The sequence below is a fragment of the Abrus precatorius genome, unplaced genomic scaffold, assembly GCF_003935025.1.
Source record: "Abrus precatorius isolate BTA unplaced genomic scaffold, Abrus_2018 Scaffold2, whole genome shotgun sequence".
Lineage (NCBI taxonomy): Eukaryota > Viridiplantae > Streptophyta > Magnoliopsida > Fabales > Fabaceae > Abrus > Abrus precatorius.
This window is the reverse complement of record NW_020874362.1, coordinates 37,736,579-37,761,136: the sequence shown is the minus strand read 5'-3', so window position 1 is coordinate 37,761,136 and position 24,558 is coordinate 37,736,579. Positions and strand designations below refer to the sequence as shown.

Below are 24,558 nucleotides of genomic sequence, written 5' to 3'. Positions count from 1 at the left end.
AAACATTTAATTAATAACATTAACCGGCAAGAACTTCATCAATGAAGCGCTTTACTTCAAAGACTAAACTAGGAAGAAAAAACAATAAGCACACTTTTAATCACACGCCATTAATAAGAAAGATTAGGTTTGTTCTGAACTAATTGGAAATTCTTGAAGAAATCCAAGTGGTAAGCAATCAAGCAAGTTACAATGAATAGTTTGATATCAGTGTACGGACATCATTACCATCATTTATCATCTTAATGTGCATTATCTTATACTCATTAATAGTGCAGCCAGACCAGCTCCAAGAACCGTGCAAAACGTTGAGGAAAAACAAATTCAAGGGAGATACCAAACTAACAATGGATGTCAAATTCCAGAGAAACGACAAGCAGAAATAGCATATGAAATTGAGTTAATCCTAAGAGTGAGAACTTAAGGTTGTGGGTAACTACTACTGAATTTGATCACAACTTCACTCTATTTCCGTGATAACATCTAGCTCTTGGTTCATACGTCCAGTGCCAAATCTAGCATTTGTTCTATTAGCAGATGTAGAGGCAAAAGGATTAGGAGGCATCTCCAGATTCTCTCCATTTCCTTCCAGCATTTGAATCACAGCTTTCATGGTTGGACGATTTACTGGGTGCCACTGAATGCACCAAAGTCCCACAATTGATAGCATCTTTGCAACTTTAGTGTCTTCTCCTTCTATGTGGATTGTTATCTCTTCATTGTTCTCAAGAAGATTATAAATCCATTGTGGATAATAAACTTGGTTGCTATTTTCTTCTGTGACATCAGTGACTTTCCTTCCTCCAACCATTTCTAGCAGCAACATACCATAACTATAAACGTCTGATTTATAGGATACACTGCCAAAGTTCCTAGAATATACCTCTGGTGCAATGTAGCCCAAAGTGCCCCTAGCTGTGGTCATTGACACAATACTTTGATCCTTGGAACAAAGCTTGGCCAAACCAAAATCAGATATTTTGGGTGTGAAGCTGTTGTCTAGCAATACGTTATGAGGCTTGATGTCAAAATGGAGTATTCGTTTATCACAACCTTGGTGAAGATACTCAATTCCCTTTGCTACACCAAGAGCAATATTCTGTAGCTTTTCCCAACCTAGAAAAACATCCTTATTGTCTGCTGATGATATGAATTTCTGTAATGAACCGTTTGGTAAAAACTCATACACCAAGGCTCTTCTGAATCCGTCTGCACAAAAGCCAACAAGGCGTGCCACATTGACATGGTGAATTTGACACATTGCTTCCATTTCATTGATGAACTCTTGACCGTTCCCCGTTGAAGTGTTTAGGACCTTAACAGCAACCTGAATTTCATTTGATAGCTTCCCTTTGAAGACAGTTCCAAAAGCCCCCTGCCCCAGTTCTTCCTTGAACTGATTTGTTATCCTCTTTATATCTGCATAAGAGTATCTGGCAGGCTTGACTGCTTTGTAATCCTCCAAAAACTTTTTAATTCTTGTATAGTTCTTCCTTTCCATGCCAGCTATATATAAAAAATATGCTGTGACTCCAACAAATATAAGCAGAAAAGGGCTTAGGATACCTGCACATATCACCATAAATTACGGAACAAATTAATTGAGTAAATAGACAACTTAATTCCTAGAACTATCGTTAAATTTCAGTTCACTCTTTTAATTTATTTATGAATGCGAGTTAATTCCTAAATGTGTCAAACTCGTATCGTGTTAATCCTTCTTAAGAAGGGAACCAATTCATTTTACCAATTGTAGAACTTGTATCTCCATTATGCCAAATGAGTCAGGGCTTTAGAAAGCTTACCAGCAAGCAGTTTCCGTTTTGATGAACCTGATAAAAAAATTTAAGATATGAGCTTCATCCAGGTGAATGTTATGTTATAACATCTATCTCTGTACCCATATGTGCTGTCTGAAAAATAGAATATGCTATTCCTTAACACTACCAATGCTTAATTTTGGCGGTACATGAACAGAGATTCCTAGATCAGTATAGGTTTCGGTAAATTTTCCAAAAATCAAAGAAAGAACAGATTGATATGTTTTGTTTGAATATAAAAAAAAAATTATATACTTAATAAAAATATGTAATTAAAGAAATACATATCATTTCCATGAAATTCTAAATATGGATCAAGCAGAAGATACCTAAAATTATAATTTACCTTATGCATCTTAAATTTAATCTAACCACTCAGAAGTAAATTGAAGAACGCCATACAATTGACATAAAAGAAATCTTAGACTCATAAAGTGAGAGAAGAATTTGCATCCTTTTATGTTATTAACATAACATCCTGAAGAGAAAAAGATACAATTTTTATCTGATAAAGACTAAATCATGATTAATTACAGAATCTACTAATTAAAGTTGATAATAATTGTCTCTCTCTTTTTTTTTTTAATCTGACATGATACTCAAGTATTCAATTACAGAAGTGGTGATACCTTTGCGTTTGCCAATGCATTGGAATTTGGGTTGAGAGGTGTTTTCTTTAGCCTTGCATTGGCCACCTTTTTGTTCGCAGCTTCTGCAGTCTGGTTGGAACCAATTGAGAGCAGCATCAACGTTGTTGTTAAACAAAGACTTTGGCAATAATAAGGGGCTTTGGATTCTGGTGCAAGATAATAAAGGAGACCATATTATTGATGATGAGGAATGTACTGCTATAACTTCAAAGCCAGGCACATTGAGGCAAGAAAAGTTTCCCGATGTTATTATATCATAACCATGGTCATATGTGTTTCTGCGAGAAGTCCCTGAACAATTGAATAGCACATATTCGCTGACTCCCAAGTCAACGTTAAACGAAAAAGGAGATGCAGTTATATTGAAATTTGGAATACGTTTGTGAAGGCAAGCTTCAGGATAAGACACGGTTATGAGTTGAGAAGTGTAGTTGATGCTTTTGACGAAGGCCTTAACAGATGGGAGTTCCAGCACAGTGTGGTTGGTGTGGGTGCAGTATAGATCAAACCAGGGATTATGGGCACACCATTGGGGTTGTATTCCTTTAAGTCTGAAGGGGAATCTGATGGATGGTCCATCAATACCACAACTTGTTTCTTTGCATTGGTCAAAGGAACTAGTTTCTGCAAGCATGGTTCTGGTTATGGTTAAGAAGCATAAGGACAAGAAAGGGAGACCCAATGCCAAGTAACTAGTCATTTGGACACAACCCTCCACTTCTATTTTCTCATGCTTCGATCATTCCATGTTAAATATGTAATCTAACAAGAGAATGTGAACAATTTTCATCCACCCAATCCAATGGTACAAGTCAGATAAAATCAAGGATAAAACAGTAGATACGGTGTTGTGTTTGCATAAAACAATTTGGACAGTAAAGAAAAGTGATTTTAGAACATTTCATATTTATAGTTAGATAAATTTTATATTAAATTGAGAGAATTTTAAATTATATATATTTTTAGAAAGAATTTAGAAAACTCTTCTCCTATATTTAATTTCTTATAATTATTATTAATAACTCCTTTTATGGTTGATTTCATATTCTCACTTAAACCATTCTCATTATTAATTTTATATATTTTTAAAATTCCATACTTCTATGTCCAAACACAACTTTAATGTTATTTTTAAATTTAGAGTTGGAGGTTCACTTTTCCATCTTAAAAGAAGATACAAATTATTGAGGTAATTAACTGGAAAACTACACTAAAAATACCGTTACTTTGATCTTGTCCTAAAATCAATAGCTTCTCTCTCTAAAATAAAAATGAATAATGCCTCACTTCGCTTCAGGTGATATATCATTTTATCCATAAAAAGGATAAAAACGGTTTTTATATAAAAAATTTAAAATATTTTGTATAATTATATTTAAATTTAATAAATTTTTTAATTAAAAAATATTTTTATAAAATTAAAACTAAAGTTTAGATTGAATTTTAAAAATAAAATATTCAATACTACAAAAAATAAAGAAAAACTAATACAAGAACGAAGAGTAGCATAATTGCTAAATATATTTTTATTTAAGATGAGTCGAAAAATGCTTTCATTTAAAAGTGAAAATTCGTATTTAATGTATAACGATAATTTTTATGACATATTTAAATAATTTTTAACGTAAAGCAATAAGTTAATATTTTATTCTCTTTATGACAAAAGAAAATTTAATATATTTCATATATTTATTTAAAATGTTCTTTGTAAGAAAAGGGAAAAGAGCGAAATCTAAAAAAATGGAAAACGTATTGTGGAATTTGTGGGATAATGGACACAGTTGACTTGAAGTCAGTGGCAACCGAGGACGAGGTCAATTAACGCGTGCTTATGTATAACTTACATGGGAAATGGAAGTAGGGTGATGAACTGATGATTCTTAAAAACTAAAAAAGATTGATTTTGTTTGTGAGATTGACGTAATCGTATCTGAATTATCGTTAGAAAGAATCATGTTTGTGTCGTGTATGGGATTCATTCTTCTTCTCCTAACTTTGGCATGCCTGTTTTTTGTTTGGTTTTACTCGGAGATACCGGAGGAGACGTTACATTGCGGAACGATATTCAACAAATCATCGTTATCTTGGGAGGAGAGGTGCATGAATCCGAGTTTCCAAGTGATATGTGAACACAACAAACCACTTATCTACATCAACTATGGAAGAAGTTACTCCGACGCCATTGTAGCTGCTGCTGATTCAACGTTCCGTTACATCAGCACTTCCGTCGCAGTTGAAGATCCCAATCGCTGCTCTCTCATCCATTTTCGTTCCCTACACTACGAAAACCTCACTTTGCTCCCAACATTTCGTTATTCCTATCATGGAAATTTGATAGTTGTGATATGCGAAAAAGAAGCAAATGTTGATGGCTACTGGGACATCTCGGCGCACTGTAGCCCTGGAATTGGATTCAATGCTTATGTTTTGCTTGATCACCCACCTGCCGCATATCTTGCAGAGTCTTGCACCCTAGTGATGAAGGTAGTGGTGATGAAGGCGTGGAGAAGCAAAAGATGCAGTAGAAACTGTTCGTATCCTCAGATTCACAGAGTTTGTAAACGGGATTCAACTTCGGTGGCGACCCATTCGCTGTGATGACTGGGAACGGGACCCGCAATTCATAAACACCCCATACGTGCATTATACAGTTTCCTTCATTGCAGCAATTGGTGAGTGAATCCAAGGCTTTCACAGTATTTTTTTTGTTTTTATTTTTTATATTATCACTTTTTTTATTTTTTATTTTCTAATATTTTCACATCAAAATATTAAAAAGGGTTATTTTAATATTTATCATAAAAGTCTTTAAAAAATTTTATAAACTAAAATTATATAAAGTATTAATTTTATTATTAAAAATAAAATTATATTTTTAAAATCAAACCGTCTTTAAATTTCAATTTTTTAAAGCTTAGTTACCCGATTTAGTTAGTTTATTTTATGTTTGAATTTTTAAATTAATTTAAGAAAATAAAAAATAATTCACAAATCACGTTTGAATTCACAAATTTTGCATATTACACTGTTTAAACTTCAAACATGTTTAATTGACATTGATTTGTATTAACTCTCAATTTTTTTTCAAATATTCGTAGATTAAGAAACACTAACAATATTTATAATCAAAAGATATTAAACATCAAGAACATTTCAAAAACTACACAATAAAAGATTAAACATATATATTTAATATTAAACACAACTTAGCAGTTTTTAAAATATTAAACATGATAAAAATTAAAAATTAAATCTTTCCTTTTCCTTTAAAATAATTAAATAGAAATAAAACTCTGAGGGGCAATAAAATTTTTTCCTTCAAAAATAATTAAATAGAAATAAAACTCTCAAGAAGCAAGAAAAAATTACTGTACATATATCGACAAAAAAAAAAACTTAATTAGAGAAGAGAAAGAAATACACAACGAGAAGAAGAAAAAGCAAAAATCTTCCACTTTAACGCAGTTTGGTCCTCTCAACTCCCTTTTTTTGAATAGTTACTGTTTTTTTTTTTTAAGACAGAGGCCAAAACTCTAAAGGAAGAATTACAAAATGACAGCTCTAAATAAAAGAATGCACATGGCATTCACAACAAAAAGGAAAGACAATTAGGGGGAGAAGCTAAAAGCTCTACTCTGCTAATTTAGGTTCTTTTTGTTCTAGCTGATTCTGTTGATTCTTAGACTATGATTAACAAAAATAGTTAAGAAGTTAGTCAAAAATTAAAAAAAAATCTTAAATATTTACATGATTAATTTAACTGCAATTTAACAATATATTTTTAAATATTAAAAATTATAATTAAGATGTACATATAAATAATTAATTTGAAATACATTTGAATTTAAACAATCTTAAAATAAAAGAAAAATAATTATATTATGTCATTTTAACAAGGAAAAATATAATAAAATATTGGATCATTCTAAAAAGTTTATTATATATAAGCTTTTATTGCATGTAATTGAACACATGTTAAAAAAAATTGATATAAAATATAAAAAAAAATGTTTATATAATAATAGAGTTTGATCTTAATAAAGAATAAAATTAAAGTGCTATAATTGTTTTTTTTTTTAATTAATACATGAATTACTTGAAATAAATCTTTTAATATGTATGATTTAAGTATGAAAATTACCACACGAGTATAAAACACCGTGCTAACAAAATTACACTTGCACAGTGGCTTTTTTTGTTACTGCAAAATTTGTGCTTGGGTCACCTTTGGTAGTCGGCTTCTTGATATATAAATGGAGAAGAAGGCATTTGTCTGGAGATGAGATGGTTGAAGATTTTCTTGAGAGTCACAATAATTTCATGCCCATCAGGTATTCATACTATGAAATCAAGAGGATGACCAAACATTTCAAACACAAGTTAGGTGAAGGAGGCTACGGTGCTGTCTATAAAGGGGAACTTCGGAGCAAAATTTTGGTAGCTGTTAAGGTATTGAACAAATCCCAATCCAATAATGGACAGGATTTCATCAATGAAGTTGCAACCATTGGAAGAATTCGTCATGTCAATGTGGTCCACTTAATTGGATTTTGTGCTGAGAAAAAAGCAAGCTCTTGTCTGAGTTCATGCCTAATGGATCTCTTGATAAACACACATTTTCACCCGAGCAAGCAAACTCATCATTAAGCTATGGGAAAATCTATGACATTTCTCTTGGAATTGCTCGCGGCATTAAGTATCTACACCAAGTTTGTGACATGCAAATCATACACTTTGATATAAAACCTCATAACATTCTTCTTGATGAGAATTTCAACCCCAAGATATCCGACTTTGGATTGGCGAAGTTGTACCGAATAGATGAAAGTACTTTGTCTCTAACAGCGGCAAGAGGAACAATGGGATACATGGCTCCTGAGTTGTTGTACAAAAACATTGGAAGCATCTCACACAAAGCTGATGTTTATAGTTTTGGAATGCTGTTGATGGAAATGGCAGGAAGAAGAAAGAATGTAAATTTTGTGGAGAATTCTTGGCAAAACTACTTTGCTAAATGGGTTTATGACCAATTTGAGGAAACAATAGATATAAGCAATGCAACGGATGAAGAAAAGAGTATGGCAAAGAAAATGATAGTGATAGCCTCAACATGCATACAAATGAAGCCTGATGATCGTCCCTCAATGAACGAAGTGATAGAGATGCTTGAAGGAGATGAAGTGCCCCAAGATGTTCTTCTTCCACCTGATCCTGAGCCTCCCCGAATTTGGCAAAGGATGTCAGCAGATGAAAATGGATTTGATGACAACAAACACTCATCATGAGCCACATGTGGAAGTTCATTTAGCATATGCAATTGATAACAACCATCATGTGTTATAAGTGTAGACTTGCATACATTTGTATTTAATTTTTCTATGGATCTTTTACTTTACAAGTTATCACTTGTTTTCTGTCTCACCAAATTTGCTTGTTAACTATTTTAGAAGCTGCACCATGGACGAGCTTAAAGCTTCTTTATATCTGGCCCTCTCAAAATGCAATCTATTTCTCATAGTCAAAATCCACCTTTAGATCATCTAGCTGTGAAGAGAATTCGAATGTCAGACAACGAAGCCTTCTGAGGCATTATCATGTTCATGTTTTGATCACCCTCCCATATCTATGCACAAGGTACTAAGAAGTTTTTCGGAGTCTTTTGACTCTTGATATATAATTATTAGTAACACAAATTTTACTGGTGAAGTTCTTAAAAGTTGGGCTCTTCTGTGAAGAATTCGAGCATCTACATTCTACACTGTGCTACCATTTTTCCTCCAAATGTCTTGATTGGATTTCATATCTGCCATATCTATTTCATTCTAGAGTTCAAAGGCTGCTAGGATCGCATAGTGTCTAAAAGCTGACTCCTTAAATAGTTTTGCCAACATCTTTTTTGCTCTCTCTCAAGTTAATCAAAAAAATTATAAAAACGATATGCGTCATTCACGTGTTAATTACTACTATGTATTTGGATCCTCACTAGCCTGATTTTGTTCCTGCCATTGTTCTGCAAAATTTAAATCACTAAATTTGTCTTTGTCCTACAATTGCAATTGCATGAGAGAGAGAGAGAGAGAGTAACGAATGATTAAGATTTAGGCCGGAAAGAAATCTTATTTGGTTAAACTATTTCTGTCAACAAGTAAAACATGTATATTTAATCATTTTAAATAACTATATCCTGATGAAAAAATGGAAAGAATATATTTTTAAATTTTATTAGAGAACTAAAATTTTAAGTTTACCATTTTACAACTATGGTTATACCCCTAGACCTAGTAAACCTTAAAATTGTGTTTAGGTAAGCCATTTTAAAATTCTTACAATTTATGTATTTAAATAATAAAAAATAATTTAAAAATACTACAAAACTTCTAAATAATTTTTGTATCAAATAAAAACTTATTTTAATAACTTTTTTTTGAAAAATTAAAAAATTATTTATTATATTTAACTTTTTATAATTATTATGCTTTCCTCTTCTCAACTCTAAGCCTCCCTTATTATTTCCAATCCAAAGACAACCTAATTAAACCTAAGATTCTCTTGACAAAATCCCCCGTACTTGCATTAAACTTCTTCAAATCAAAGGATGTTAAAATCATACTTACACAACTAATTGTCATCATTTATTCAATTGAATACAACTTTCGTGCTCACCTACTTTTATGTGATTAAAAAAGGCACTTTTCAAGGAACTAATTTTATAGTAATTTGTGGGCATGTTAATTGTTGACGTACAAAATTAAAAGGATCATTTATTTTGGCAGTATTTTCTAGTTCATAATGTGATAATAACTCGATCTCGCAAATTGTAGCAAACAAATGAAAAAAAAATTGAGGGAAAAAGCTCTCAATAAATATAATGTGCTTGGATCCCCCAGCTGCAAAAAATACTCAAATATGAAATGATACAAAAAAAAACTTGATGTTCAAATGCTGTCTAAGAGAGAGTACTTATTCTAGTTTCTCGATTACATCCATTAAAAAATGGATTATAATATTCTGCTCAGCCGCATCCAATTCTATATATGACTAATACAATGTAATAAGGTATGTCAAATTCCCGCTTCAGTCGCATGATTAATTAAACCTTAAAAAATGATCAGCTCCATCGTTGTTTAATTGCCAAAAAGGGCTAACAAAACAGCCAACAAATTATTCAATGCTCAAAGCTTGAATTCAACAGAAAATGCCCACTTCCCCAGACAACTACAATCCATAGGATTTCTCCAATTTCTGAATTTGATTGAGGAAGATCCATGTCATCTGCATTAGCAATTAACAAACAATCAGATATCATATCAGGCAACAAACTTAATAAACCCCTTAAATTTAAAAAAATAACTAAAAATCATAAAAAGAACAAGAAAACAAAAGAACCACAAGAGACAGGAAATGTGAAAGAAGAGAATACCATGACATGAGGAGCAATCCTAACACAGTAGACAGGGAATCCTGTGTAAAATTTGAACGGTCCCCCTGATTTGAAGGTTTTGACAGCACAATCAACAGAGCCAGTGTATGGATATTTTCCTTCAGCATCAGGTTGCATCTTCTGAATCTGGGTCTTCACATAGTCAAATGGCAAACTGCAAGCTGCTGCAAAAAATCCAGAAACGGAACTTGCACCTGAAGAAGAAATGTTAGCATCCTACAGTGAGTACAAAGTCCTTCGCAGTATTTTCACATAAGCATAGCCCATGGTACATAGAATATCAGATTTTGAGGACGAGTTAAGCCAAGCTCAAATTCAATAACAATCCATTGATGTTACAAAACTTATGTGATATTTCCTAAGTACTTTTGGTGCTGTTTACGAATCAAATTTTGAAGTTCGTCTTCATAAAAGGCATCTAATGTGTTCAACAATCATCCTATCCAATAAAAAAATGATTAATATTAAAAAAAAGTAATTTTTAATCTTACAAAAACAGGGCACAGCTGATTGGTCATAAACTTACAAAGTTTGTTCTTTGTAATAGCATCATTCGGATTAACTAACAGTTTTATAATCAATTCAAACAAAAAAATTGAATGAAATTTATTAAACAATAACTACGCTACAAGGATTGTGACTTGATCAACTCAGACTCAAGGATGGGAATAAGCCAAGCAGTTCAAGTATCTGCTTGCAGCTCAAATGCTCAATTAACTAAAAACTATGAGTTGAGGATTTCGACTCATCCATTGAATAAGCCAATCTTGAGTTTTCATATATTCAGCTTATTACCTTATGAACACATTTGCTTTTATTATTGGTCAGTTGGGCTAAATTATTTTAAACTAAATATATGAAGAAAATATATTACCAAATTCTGAGTTAGAAATTAACCCATTGAACCTAAAATATTCAATTAATACAAGGTTCAAAACTGGCACAGTGAAAAAAAAAAAAAAAACTAACAGCAGATTCAAACTAGGATTCTGAAATCTGAAAGTAAAGTGATGATGATGACAGCAAACTATCATAAATATCTGTTATACAAAAAGGTGAGATGCGTCTACGTATGGCAGCCCGTTTGGAGAAACATTTTATGACTTCTTAACATTGTCAATAGAAACAAATCTAACTTGAATAAGGACCACCCCCCTCTAGTTGGCAGAGTGTCAAAGAAAATAAGTATATCAGAATCATTGTTGATAAATGTAAGATAAACAGAGAACTTAGAAAACCAATTCCTTTTAGCAAAGCAGTTGTTAAAATTTATTTTCAAATTCTTGTACACTGTTCTATTTCATATCTTCACTGTATCTATTATCTTATTAAAACAAAATGTGTCAATATATTTATTTTTTAATTTTAAGCAGAATTTGACTATTCATGTTACAGCATAATGTTTTATGTTTCACTTCTCCTATATAAGATCTCAAATTTGACTATTTTGCTGAAAAGGGAAAATAAATGTGTTTTTCTTAGAAAAGCCACAACCATGTTGATTTTGGATCAAAAAAATGAAATGGACCTTTGACCCAACCCAGACCAGATTGACCCACAAACCAAAAACCTAAAAAAATTGCCTTTCTTGTCTTTATTCTCCCTCTTGCAAGTCGCGACTCAAGTCTCTCTTCTTCAGTCTTTGGTTTGAACACCTCTCTCTTCGTCATCCTCAACATCTCCTTTCTCGTTCTCAACGTCTCTTCACCTTCCTCGACATTGACAACTACCACAACCCTGTCTCCAGCTATTGTCACCATAGTAGTCAATAGCAGCCACCATCGCGGAGCTGCAGAGCATAGCAGCTGGGATTTTGCTACTCCATTGCCGTCACATTTCAATGTAGCAGCCTTCATGGCAAATATATCACAGCAAAAAACAGAGTGAATTGCAGCCATAGCAACCGCTATTTCATCGTAGGACAAAAGGTTGAAATGCCTTTTGAGTTGGGCAATCTTGGGATCATCCCCCCCCCCCAATGTCAAATAGGGGCAAAAGGATAAGTTTGGCCTCCTATACTGGAAGTTGGAATGCTTTTTAAGGGAAGCAGTCTTAGGATTTCACCTCCCTCCTAATATATTTTTGAAAGTTGGAACCCTAGCTCCATCTCTGTTTACTTAGCTCATCCTTCATCTCTGTGCAATTCACCATTTCCGGCCAAGTTTTGGTTGTCTTTTTCATCTCTTGCAAATCCCAACTTATTTCTAACGCGGCATAGACTATTTCCAACAAGATGTAAACATTTTCTAATGATATTGAGATATTTTGCATTAGAGCTTTTTTTTCATGACTAAATACTCTTTGATCTATTTTCTTTCTCTATTTTGATTGTCTTATCCCACTATTCTGCTAGTGTTTTTGGGATTAGCTGCTCTCTGCTATCCAGGATTGACTATTATGACTGTCACTGCCTCCATCTCAGGAGGCTACCGTTGTCACTGCCACAGCAAATATATTTTGTTCGTGAGTGAACTTATTTTGTTTTTCTCCTTAATTATTGCCCTCCCCCGTTTCATTTCTCCTTTTTTTTTCTTTTTCTTCTCCTTGGTTTTCAGTTTCCCTTTTTTCTTTGTTTTTCCTATTCAAAATTGGAATGACAAATTGAAGAATCACACAAGAAAATCAGCAAGCCATCAACCAACCCAACCAGAAACAGAAACACATCTAAGCAAAAGAGGACACAGGAAGAATGACAAACCCAGATGATCCCACCAGTCAAACAAGTCAAAGAAGACAAACTGGAGGAGAGAAGATGAATAGAAGAAGCTGGGTTTGACCGTTTGTGCATTTGAAATGGAGGAAAATCAGGGCCTGAGGGTTACCTCCTAGTGGGTCTACACAATCAAGGAAGGTCTGTTGCTGTGATCAGTTTTTTGCTTTGAAAATGGTTTATTCAGCTGCATGGTGGGAGTCTGATCCCACCTACACATGGAAGATCACGTGATCGGGAATCCCATTAGATTGAGTTTCAGACTGTGACTGGGATAGTTAGAGTTCTTAAAATCATACAAGAAAGTTCCAATTTTTACTACCATGCTCCCCAGACACAACTAGGTGATTCCCCTTTTACAGTTATAGGCTTACAGCTCTATGTCTAGCATTGTAGGAAAATAGGAGTTTTGATCAAGACATAACACTTTGAAGGATGAGGTACAAAACAAACATTTAGGGTCCTTGTTAGAACATTTTCAGTATTCAGGTAAACTGCAGCCATCCCCATGAAGATTTTACCCAAATCAACCTTGGTGCATTCACTTTTATATCCTACTGTCTACACTTATTAGTTTCAGTAGGATAAACTACATCCCCCAATTACATTCACAAATGTTGCAAGTGATCTCTTTTTTATTTAGCCTGCACAGTACAAACTTAAAAAAAAATGACTTTATATTTGTCTTATAAAGCATGCTAGAAGTGACAGTATGCTTCTGAAGTCAATTGTACAAAATGAGTAAAGACAGAATAAATTCAGGTCCAAACCAGTAAAAAACAGAACAGAGAACGATCATGCATCAGTTGTCTTACTAACACAATCACAGTGTATAAAGCTATAGCCAACAACTGCAAACAAAATTATTTGATATAGTAAAATGGTATCATACCTAGCACAGTAGCAGCTTCACCTAGACCAAGGGAATCCTTGAAGAACTCAACACTTTGATCATATGATGCAAGCATTCCCATGTTCAATGCCATGGCTCTTACAACAGTAGGCCCAGCACCTTTCCAAAGCGCCAAAACCCCTTCATCTGCAACAATTCGATAGAGTGCATGGAAGGCATTTGTGTAATTTCGGCGCTGAGCAAGAGGCAAAGTTGCATCAGCCTGCATACGAATAAGTGCCAAATCTGCTGGACTACCAACAGTTGCTCCAATAGCACCAGCAGTGAGTCCACATAGAGCTTTCTGATATAATGGCAGTGGCTTCCCATCATTAGCCTCAATTGCTTTGTTTGTCAACATTCTAAAAAGCATTAAAATCGTTCAGTAAGAAACAAAGCAATCCCTTCAAAACCACTCAGATGATGAGACTTCTAGCAATAAGAACTATCATTGCATAAAACATAACAAAGGAACAATAAAAAACCTCAGAAACAAAAACTAAAAAATTTCTCTTTTTTATTATTAACTGAGAGTGATGAACGTTATCACAAAACTCACTTAAAAGACCCAAGTCGAGCAGTGGTGTATGTAGCCTGCCTGAGAAGTCCAGCAGATAGACCCTGCATGAAGAGATTCAATTTAGAAACCAATAGATGTATATCACAATAAAAAGACACAAAGACCAACGCGCAAACTCATCGCTTGGAATAAAACAGTGACTCTTCAATAAGAATCCGCTTCATAACTCATAAGTCAAAGCAACACTTTACATAAAATCCATTTCCACTTGCAGATCTATAGCTAGTTAAATAAAACATGTGACACACAGCATTAGGGCGTGCATAATGGATTCATAACACAAGCATTCCCGCATTGGAATCATCAACATAAAAATCTTCCCAACACACCAAACCCAAACCTAAAGGCATCCCAGCAAGGATCCCTCATTGAATAAAACCAAATAACATTAAAAAAAAAACAAGAACATGGGAAGAAACGCAAAAACCTTATAGAAGGCAGCAACACCCTCGTTCTTCAGCATGGTGGAAGTGACCTGCGCAGCCGATCCTTGACCAAGTTGAATCCTCACCTACACCACCAAATCCAGCAAACCAATCAAATCCCACAACACAAAATCCAGCGATCGCACACAAAAGCCCACAGATCTGAGCCCAGCAAGAAATATCAGAGAGACCCAGTAGTCCATTTGGAGTAATCAAGACAAAAAAGGCACAAAGGTGAAAACTTTACGAGACCTTGATCATATCGATGGGTTGAATAACGCAGGTGGCGAGCATGCCGGAGGCTCCACCATTGACAAAAGGCTTGACGGTGGACCACACGCCTGAAGTAGCAGGCTTGGGCTTCTTCTCATCTCCCATTGTTGATTGTGAGATAGAAAAGGGTTATAGCGAAGAAAGAGAGGGAGATGAGAAGCTGAATGAATGGAGCGAAACCAAGAGACACACAACTCTTTCACTAACACGTTTATATATTGCAAACCTCTTTCCTCACTTCCCCACACACAAAACACCCTTCCGCCCCCAACAAACCAGAGAACAACTTTTTCATCAAATTAATGAGGTTTTTCTTTTTCCTTTTTTCTTTTTTCTTTTTTTCGCTTCTTCGTTTTAAGCCTTGCCTTTCCCAAAATTTACAAAACTGGTTTTTTTTCCCCATTGAAATTAAAAGGATTATTCCAACGTAATTTTTTACAAACTTTTCCATCACATTTTTTTAATTATACATTAAAATTTATTAAAAATTATAAAATTATTAGAGATTATTAGTTTTTTTAATTTTAATATGTTTTAATTAATAATTAAAAATATATTAGAAGAATCAATTTTTATGCTATAATTTTAATTAGTTATATTTCAAATACTGTTTTCTTATTCTTAATAAAATTATAAAAATAATAATAATTTATTTAAATAAAAAAAAAACAAACAAACACAGAGTAAAATAACAAAGGGTATAACGTTTCATTGTTGTAAGTCCTAACCTATATATATATATATATAAATTGTATAAAATGGAAAAAGGAAGAAAGTGTAGCCTACTAGCCTCTCGATCAATGTCAAGTGGGGTTGGTTGCTTGCAATCTTGGAACGAAATATAATGAGCATTACCTGTTGAATATGCATATAAAGTAAGCAAGGACCATCTCAGCACATGCCCATACTCTATGGGAGGGTTCCAATTCCTTATATTCTGCTTAACCATTCCCACACTACACCCCTTGCCTTTGTCTTCAAAAAGTCACAATTTCAAGATCATGTGTCATGGTCAAGTTTATTAACCAATGGCAATTAGCAATTATCAATTAAATATGGACAATGGCTCTTCCAAATTTGCATTTGCTATGATTATTTAGTGTATTGTAATTTTTACGATTATTAAGTGTACATGTTCACACAATAGAAACTGTCTATATTATGTTAATTGGAGGGTGCATTTAACTCCTCATTAATATTGATTATGTACATACTTTTTATGGATGTGCTATTATTGGGGATTTTATTATTGAGTTTAAACATTAATAAACAAAAACTTTTATAAAGAAAAGTGTATTTAATTATATTAAATTTATAAATACAATAAATATTTTTCATAAAATTTTACCATCATTAATTGTGATAATTTTTGCACACTTAATTCATTTAAATGCAAAACAATAAATAATTTTATTGTTTATTTGAATTGAAGTTCAAATATTATAGAATCACATTTATATTTAATTTTAATAAACATTTTGAAATAGTAATGATCATTTGCCAACTTTGATGATAATGAATAGGGTGTGGATAGAACAGTAAAATAAGGAAGAAGCGAAGGGCATTTAGAGTATTGACACACAGGATTTGGGGTATTGAATGTTGGGTGCTCCACAAGAGGACGTGTGATTCCATGTGAGTTGCCAACTTGTGGAAGTGGTTCATTGCTGCTGTGGATATCAAACTTGTGGAAGCTTTTAGTATCAAACTCTCCCTTCGGATTTCTCGTTGAATGGCGATTATCGCATTAAACTTGTCTCCTTCGGTGCTTTTGCACTCCTTTGCGTTTAATTGTGAAAAACTTGGCTTAATTTTATAAAAAATAAACATGTTACTATTTTTTATTTTGGTACCTTATATTTTACGTAAAAAGGTTTAAAGAGAATGAAAGTTATCTTATTGTAGAAGCCATATGAGTCTCAATGTAAACGTTTTAGTTCGTAACACCCAACACCATATTTGGATCTAGACAGGTTTCGCAACTTGCAAATCAATAATATTCAATCTTTGTAACGTTATGCTGCCACCCTTAAGTCTCATAATCTGTAGTTTTTAACGAAGAATGTTAAATACTTTAATAGTTACTTTTTTAAGAGTGTTTGTGGACATTCTTTTGGATCGAAAATTGGCGTAAAAGAAAGAAAATAAAAAATGTGTTTCCTTTAAAGGTTACTTAGAATAGAATCCAAAACAAATGAGCCACTCGTTTGTCATTATTTTAGTCCAATAAACATTACCCTTTGAGATATGCATGGCTTGAAAGCCAAGAGGACCAAGGAATTCTATGACAATGACTATTAAGTGGGGCTAGAGTCGCACATTCCTTGTGAATTGCGATAGGCAACATATTACTATTTTAAAATTTTTTTAAAATATTCACTATTTTTAAAAAAAAAATATCCATATATAAACTGCAAATTTGATACGATTTGCAGTTCACACATATAGTAGGTGATGAAAGGCACTACTTTGTTGTGAGCCTACGTACACTCACTAGTCATATAACTTTTCAAGGTTATCAAATAACTTCAAATTAGTCAAGTAATGTTCGTTATTTTAGAAAAACCAGTTTTCAGAGTTGTTCATTCGTTATACAACCGAAGTATCTCCATTTGACACACCTACAAATTAAATTTTATAAGCAATATTCTTATAATGGTTGCCTGATTGATCGATGCAAACTTCTTTGGTCTTGTAGTATGTTTGTGGTTTAATTTCAAGGATAAACCTGATTTTCATCATTTAAGCATATTTTTTACGGTAAAAATTGTAAATAGTAAATAAATAAATTTAAGAATAATATAAAATTAAATTTTAAATCTTATTTAAATTCTTTTAAATGTGTTTTTAACATAATTAAGTAAATTAATATAGTAAAGCAAAGATTTAAACAAAAATAATAAAAATACAATAAAATAATATTGAAACAGACATAAGGAAGTATAAAAATAAGCTAACATGAAAATAAATTTACAAAAATATAATGTATAATTCTTAACAATGATCAACACATGTTTGTTGATCTTTAAGTCATCAGATTTAACTAATGCGTAGAACTTTGACTTGCAGATATTTTGGATATTAGTGTTTAGTGCAAAACTTAATATTATTTATAGACAAATATAACTTAACTGCTCTCCATTTTTTGTGGACCTCTCTTGATGATTGCATTTGGCGTGTATTTCATCTATAATTGTTGTCACCCACTATAATGCTTCTTCTAAACTGCTACTATCGTGCATGATAAGCTCTATATGTCTTTGATTTTCGCTTGTTGATAACTATTGGTAGTAACCTCTTTATTTTTGGAAACTGCTTCCAAATTGACACTTCTTTTGACACAATTGATTTTCGTTTGTTGATAACTGTTGGTAGTAACCTCTTTATTTTTGGAAACTGCTTCCAAATTGACACTTCTTTTGACACAATTTCTCATAAGGAAGTACAAAAATAAGCTAGCATAAAAATAAGTTTACAAAAATGTAACGTATAACTCTTAGCAATGATCAATACAGATCCGTTGATCTTCGAGTTGTTAGATCTAACCAATGCGTAGGCTTTGACTTGCAAAGATTTTAGATATTGGTATTTAATGCAAAACTTAATATTATTTATAGACAAACATAACCTAATTGCTCTCCATCTTTTGCGGGCCCATCTTGATAACTGCCTCCAACGTATGTTTCTTCTATAACTGTTGTCATCCACAATCATACTTCTTCTACAATCGCTACTATCGTCCATGATAAGCTCCATATGTCTTTGATTTTTACTTGGTGATAACTGTTGATAACTGTTGGTAGTAACTTTTCTACTTTTGGAAACTGTTTCCAAACTGATACTTCTTTTGACACAATTTCTTATAAGGAAATACAAAAATAAGTTGACATAAAAATAAATTTATAAAAATGTACCATACAACTCTTAGCAATGATCAACACATGTTTGTTGATCTTTGAGTCATCAAATCTAACTAATGCGTAGAACTTTGCTTGCAGATATTTTGGATATTGGTGTTTAGTGCAAAACTTGATACTATTTATAGATAAACATCTCTCCATTTTTTGTGGACCCCTCTTGATGATTGCATTCGGCGTGTATTTCATCTATAAATGTTGTCACACACGATCATGCTTCTTCTACAACTGCTACTATCATGCATGATAAGCTCTATATGTCTTTGATTTTCGCTTGGTGGTAACCGTTAATAACTGTTGGCAGTAACCTCTTTATTTTTGGAAACTGTTTCCAAATTGACTTCTTTTGATACAATTTCTCATAAGGAAGTATAAAAATAAGTTAGCATGAAAATAAATTTACAAAAATGTAACGTATAACTCTTAGCAATGATCAACACAGATCCGTTGATCTTCGAGTTGTTAGATCTAACTAATGCGTAGGGTTTGACTTGCAAAGATGTTGGATATTGGTATTTAGTGCAAAACTTGATACTATTTATAGATAAACATAACCTAACTGCTCTCTATCTTTTGCGGGCCCATTTTGATAACTGCCTCCAACGTATGTTTCTTCTATAACCATTGTCATCCACGATCATGCTTCTTCTACAATCGCTACTATCGTCCATGATAAGCTCCATATGTCTTTGATTTTTGCTTGGTGATAACTGTTGATAACTGTAGGTAGTAACCTTTCTACTTTTGGAAACTGTTTCCAAATTGACACTTCTTTTGACAAAATTTCTTATAAGGAAATACAAAAATAAGTTGACATGAAAATAAATTTAAGAAAAACGTAACGTATAACTCTTAGCAATGATCAACACAGGTTTATTGATCTTCGAGTCGTCAGATCTAACTGATGCGTAAGCTTTGACTTGCAAAGATTTTGGATATTGGTATTTAGTGCAAAACTTGATACTATTTATAGACAAACATTACTTAACTGCTCTCCATCTTTTGCGGACCCATCTTGATAACTGCTTCCAATGTATGTTTCTTCTATAATCGTTGTCATCTACAATCATGTTTCTTCTACAATCACTATTATCGTCCATGATAAGCTCCATATGTCTTTGATTTTTGCTTAGTAATAATTGTTGATAACTGCTGGTGGTAACCTTTCTACTCTTGGAAACTGTTTCCAAATTGACACTTCTTTTGACACAATTTCTTATAAGGAAATACAAAAATAAGTTGACATGAAAATAAATTTAAGAAAAACGTAACGTATAACTCTTAGCAACGATCAACACAGGTTTGTTAATCTTCGAGTCGTCAGATCTAACTGGTGCATAGGCTTTGACTTGCTAAGATTTTGGATATTGGTATTTAGTGCAAAACTTGATACTATTTATAGACAAACTTAACTTATTTGTTCTTCATTTTTTGCGTGCCCCTCTTGATAACTACCTTCGGCGTGTGTTTCTTCTATAACTGTTGTTGTCCATGATCATGCTTCTTCTATAATCGCTACTATCGTCCATGATAAGACACAAACCACTACTATCATCTGTGATAAGCATTACATGTCTTTGACTTTCGCTTGATGATAATTGTTAATAACTGCTGGTAATAACTTCTTTACTTCTAAAAACTGTTTCTAAACTAACACTTCTTTTAACACAATTTTTCCTATTTTTACCTCCCTATCTTTTAGACTTGTAAACTCTTTACTATTCTTCATTTCTCAACAATTTTATGAAGAAAGAGATCGAAGAGCCTTAATTTTGATTGACTTTGACTCTTTCAATCTTAGATTCTAAAAACTCTGCAATCTCTGACTCAAATTGTTGACCTTATTTCAACAAAAAAAAAAAATAGGACTTTTTATATTCCATTGTGAAGCATGTTAAAAAAAATGTTTTTCTTCCAACAAAATTCTAAATTTTTAAAGTCCTCTATCCTTCCATAACTTGATCGATATGTGGAGACCTAAAGTTACATTGATTTTAGTTGAAACTGTAATTATGTCAACAACTTTTCTAGGTGATCTCAACCTTCTTTAAAAGGCAATAAAACTTTGTAACTTAGCAAAATTTTTCTTTTCCAAAACACATATACAATTAAATCTCATGTGTTTTAAGTCTCAACTTGAGCTAATTTACAAAATTGATAATTATGATAAATTAATAAGATAATTTTTTTAATACCCTCTTATATATCTATAGTCCCGTTAATATCATATATTAACAACTGTATAACATTGTAAACATAACTAGAACATTTTAGTAAAATATTGTTTTTCTTAAAATTTAAATCTAGGTGAATTTCATCTCTAATTTTTCCTACCGCATTCAAAAGCTTCAATGTTGGGTTCTGGAATTGCCAAAAAAATAATTGTGCGGAGTGATTGCTGCTTTCTTTTGCCTGATTGGTTCCAAAGATATGAATTATCTTTAACTTCACTCTCAATAAGATTTTCAATAATAATAACCACAATTTCTCCTTAGCTTTAGACATATGAACATTATTCATAATTTTCACTAAAGTAATAGAACATGTGATGAACATCTATTTTATTTCGACGATCGAGAACATCAACCATTTTCTCAGGCTCGTGAATGCCTTCTTCACAAGTTACTTTATTTAAGTTCCATGAAATTGTGCAATGTTGGAAGCAATATACTTCTTGTTGACATTTATCGTCCGGTTGAGATTGCAAGATTAATGACATCTGAAACATTAATATTTTATAGATCAAATTATCTTAATTCATAATTGTCCAACATCTCTTATGATAAAATCTCCTGCGGTAATACTTTTGTGAAAGTTTTTATTATCCCATCATCAAATGTGACGAACATCTAATACATCACGACAATCAGTAGTTGCATCATGTATAAATACTTTATTTTAATTATTTTTGTATTAACTATTTTTTTAATACTGTAGTCTGGCAGTATTTAAAATAATTTGCCACATCTTGACTAATTTATCTCCATGGTAAAGTCAAGGACCAATAGTGTAAATATAAAATGCACTATTTGTATTACTTTTTAAACCATACAATCATTCAAAAAACTTATATAACTTACAATAATTACCAAGCAAGTTTTGATTGTTTCATTGCAAAGATACAGACCTTGAAGTTGACAAGGGCTATATTCCGGAAAATTAATTAGTAACGTGAATACAAGGCCTTATCATCTATCCACGCAGGCTTCTTTGCATTGTAATAGAAAAATGCAATCATCTGAACCAACTCATCCGCAGTTCTCAGTTCTGCAAAGGTATAAGTATCCGTGCATCATTATAAAAGAAGAACCAAGAGAAAAAAATGTGCTCTTCTCGGTACCAACCAAACATAAGAAAAAGAGAGAAAATCTCACCGTTCTCTCTGTACACGATCCTGTTACCCCGTAAAAATAAAATTTGAGGACATTCTCTAACTTTCAGAGCGTACGCCAAATCTCTCTCGATGTTAACGTCTATCTTAACCGCCTATAAATAGGAAATTTAATATATTATAAGGTAATGAAAAACGTGACTCAAGATTCTAAAATGGGGAGGATATTTGTAACATTTGTATACAGATAGATAACAGAAAATATAAATCTAATAAGTGGGTTTCAGAAGGAACGTTTGTATTGATGAAAAGCAACATCATTTTTTCATTTTAGGTATGTATAAATATGAAAGTGCAGTTTTAGCAGATGAAGAAAAAAAGACCATACCCGGGGAGGCAATCGATCTTTGGCTTTCCAATACACCTTTACTGCTTTCTCCAGCTCTTTCAAATTTTTCCAGTTATCAGTTGCCCTGTGGAATAACAAAATCAAACGCCAAACTAAGACTACATTTAGCTAAAATGACTAAACATTATTTAAAACCCTACCATCATATATCATTCATTATATATGGTGATATGGCATTTTCATATATGCAATTTTTGAGATACCAAAAAATCTATGATTGAAACAATTGTTACAGTTCCAATAAAACTTTGTACGCATTCCTATAGTCAAGTCCCTCTGAATAAGCGACAATTATGTTCTGGGAACAAATGACATCTTAAAGATATGCATAGCAAATCATTGTCAGCACAAAATCTTTCAAAAACACCGATTTTTTCTATATAGAAGAAGAAATTTCTTTAGAGACAAGAGAACAAAAATTATAAAATTAAAAATGGACTCATCTAATTTCTCATCTCTATGAAAGAAAATCGATTCTCACGCTTTCTAAAGCAAAACAAGCATTCCAATAACAATGTATGGTTTAAATTAATTTATGCACACATCTGAATCACATAAATTGGCTCAAAATCAATTCAACTCAATTTTAAACCGATGGGGCACTTAAACATTTTACCATCCCATTAAGAAATCCCCCACACACAAAAAAAAAAGGCATTTTGATAGAATATTAGAAAAGACCTGTTATAGCGCTCAAAGACAAGGACAATTAACGGGCTGGGATGGAAAGCAAAACTCTCCCACTCCAAACAGTTGATCTCTTGCACCCAGTTATCATCAATCTCCCCTTCCCAGTCAATTTCATAACCATCTTCTCCCACAACATTCTTTATTGGATGCTTCTCAAAATACTCTGAAGCTCTTATCCCCCACCCAACATCTGCATCCAATGGCCAGCTCTTACTTTCTTCCTCGATCACCATTTTATTTCCACTCTCTTCACCACCATCTTCCTCATCGTCACCTTCATTAACACTTTCAGACTTAGAATTGTCGTCATCTCTGTCCTTCATTATATTCTCATGATTCTCCAAAGCATCTGCATTTCGTTGCCGAATTGCAGTAAAAGTGCGTTCGAGAGAGCTGCGTACAAAATCTTCCACTGCCCTGGCTTCACTCCTACGACCTCGCCTCGGCTTCCTCGGAATAGTTGAGGGGAATGTCTCGGCAGAACTTTTATCTTCATTGCTGGATACAACATCTTCAGGTTGGGGGCTTCTGGTTCTTGCCTTAGGCCTTGCTCCTTGGTTGGAACCAGCTTCAGGTTCAGGTTCAGGCTTGGGTTTTGAGGGAGACTTTCTAGAAACGGAGCATGATACAGGCGTTACAACGCGGTGGCTAGACACAGGGGAATAACGAGAAAAACCGACAGCAGATTCGAAACTAAGATTCTGAATATTAAGTGATGACATTGGATGCAAAGTAGCATCGACGTTAGTTGTACAGAAAGGGGAAAAGCGTGCAGTTTGGGTAAACAGCATTTTCGAGACTTCACAACGTTGTCAGTGGAAATATCTTACACCCTCTCTGGGTGTGTGTTTGGCAGAGTGCCACTGAGAAAATAAACAGAGAACTTTGAAAATGAAAAAAGAAATTGGAAGGCGTGGTTGGGTCCTTTTATCAAACAGGTGGTGCTCTAAACACGCAGGCGGAGATTATGGCCCCCTATTTCACTATTTACTTTGTTTTGGGGTTCCTAAGCGAACATTGAAAATAATATAATTGAAGCTCTGCTACTGAAATGGAGTTACCTTTTTTCTTATCCGTCACTCGTCACTCACAGTAAATTGAACTCTGCTATGCAGCTTCATCTATCGCCACTATTTATGTCAGTTAGTTCAATAGCTCTGAATTTGGGATAATCCAATCTGAGACTGTTATATGCGAGAAATTTCTACTGGGCTTATTTTCTTTTTATAGTGAACATGTCATTTTTTAAAACATTAACAAGCATCCCATGCATTCATCATGAGAATTTTATAAATTTAAATCAAATAAAAAAAATTAAATATTCTAAACATATTTATAAATTATGAGCATAAATATAGTAATTAAAATTTATGAAAAATAAAAATTTAATAGAAAATATAAACTTTAAAAGAATTAACTT

The 24,558-nt window shown here is 33.0% G+C and overlaps 4 protein-coding genes across 4 annotated transcripts; 1 reads left to right on the top strand and 3 right to left on the bottom strand.

Moving 5' to 3' along the window:
• On the bottom strand, positions 1 to 3,170 carry LOC113859989 (rust resistance kinase Lr10-like). The gene is made up of 4 exons (XM_027492629.1): positions 2,849 to 3,170; positions 2,450 to 2,761; positions 1,806 to 1,832; positions 1 to 1,566 (listed from the first exon to the last, which is right to left on the bottom strand). Exons 1-4 carry the CDS (start codon positions 3,168 to 3,170, stop codon positions 461 to 463), a joined length of 1,767 nt encoding a protein of 588 aa, XP_027348430.1. The 3' UTR covers positions 1 to 460.
• Positions 3,171 to 4,329: 1,159 nt separating this feature from the next.
• On the top strand, positions 4,330 to 8,196 carry LOC113857636 (PR5-like receptor kinase). Its single transcript, XM_027489723.1, has 2 exons — positions 4,330 to 5,142; positions 6,657 to 8,196. Exon 2 carries the CDS (start codon positions 7,057 to 7,059, stop codon positions 7,753 to 7,755), a length of 699 nt encoding a protein of 232 aa, XP_027345524.1. The 5' UTR covers positions 4,330 to 5,142; positions 6,657 to 7,056; the 3' UTR covers positions 7,756 to 8,196.
• Positions 8,197 to 9,241: 1,045 nt separating this feature from the next.
• On the bottom strand, positions 9,242 to 15,092 carry LOC113857635 (mitochondrial dicarboxylate/tricarboxylate transporter DTC). Its single transcript, XM_027489722.1, has 6 exons — positions 14,771 to 15,092; positions 14,521 to 14,604; positions 14,073 to 14,134; positions 13,514 to 13,875; positions 9,891 to 10,105; positions 9,242 to 9,742 (listed from the first exon to the last, which is right to left on the bottom strand). The coding sequence occupies exons 1-6, from the start codon at positions 14,894 to 14,896 to the stop codon at positions 9,686 to 9,688; spliced, it is 906 nt and encodes a 301-aa protein (XP_027345523.1). The 5' UTR covers positions 14,897 to 15,092; the 3' UTR covers positions 9,242 to 9,685.
• A 6,628-nt stretch (positions 15,093 to 21,720) lies between these two features.
• LOC113857508 (thioredoxin-like fold domain-containing protein MRL7 homolog, chloroplastic) lies at positions 21,721 to 24,292 on the bottom strand. Its single transcript, XM_027489486.1, has 4 exons — positions 23,130 to 24,292; positions 22,428 to 22,512; positions 22,083 to 22,194; positions 21,721 to 21,975 (listed from the first exon to the last, which is right to left on the bottom strand). The coding sequence occupies exons 1-4, from the start codon at positions 23,927 to 23,929 to the stop codon at positions 21,872 to 21,874; spliced, it is 1,101 nt and encodes a 366-aa protein (XP_027345287.1). The 5' UTR covers positions 23,930 to 24,292; the 3' UTR covers positions 21,721 to 21,871.
• Between the last annotated feature and the right edge of the window lie 266 nt (positions 24,293 to 24,558).

Excerpts from the sequence above, each read along its gene's own strand:
- LOC113859989 (XM_027492629.1), bottom strand. The coding sequence starts at position 3,170 with ATGACTAGTTACTTGGCATTGGGTCTCCCTTTCTTGTCCTTATGCTTC. Across the intron at positions 1,833-2,449 it reads ATGCATTGGCAAACGCAAAG|GTTCATCAAAACGGAAACTG; the intron begins GTATCACCACTT and ends TTTTTTTATCAG. Across the intron at positions 1,567-1,805 it reads AAAACGGAAACTGCTTGCTG|GTATCCTAAGCCCTTTTCTG; the intron begins GTAAGCTTTCTA and ends TGATATGTGCAG.
- LOC113857636 (XM_027489723.1), top strand. The coding sequence starts at position 7,057 with ATGCCTAATGGATCTCTTGATAAACACACATTTTCACCCGAGCAAGCA.
- LOC113857635 (XM_027489722.1), bottom strand. The coding sequence starts at position 14,896 with ATGGGAGATGAGAAGAAGCCCAAGCCTGCTACTTCAGGCGTGTGGTCC. Across the intron at positions 14,605-14,770 it reads AACCCATCGATATGATCAAG|GTGAGGATTCAACTTGGTCA; the intron begins GTCTCGTAAAGT and ends TTGGTGGTGTAG. Across the intron at positions 9,743-9,890 it reads GGATTGCTCCTCATGTCATG|ATGACATGGATCTTCCTCAA; the intron begins GTATTCTCTTCT and ends TTGCTAATGCAG.
- LOC113857508 (XM_027489486.1), bottom strand. The coding sequence starts at position 23,929 with ATGCTGTTTACCCAAACTGCACGCTTTTCCCCTTTCTGTACAACTAAC. Across the intron at positions 22,513-23,129 it reads GTCTTTGAGCGCTATAACAG|GGCAACTGATAACTGGAAAA; the intron begins GTCTTTTCTAAT and ends GTTATTCCACAG. Across the intron at positions 21,976-22,082 it reads GATCGTGTACAGAGAGAACG|AACTGAGAACTGCGGATGAG; the intron begins GTGAGATTTTCT and ends ATACCTTTGCAG.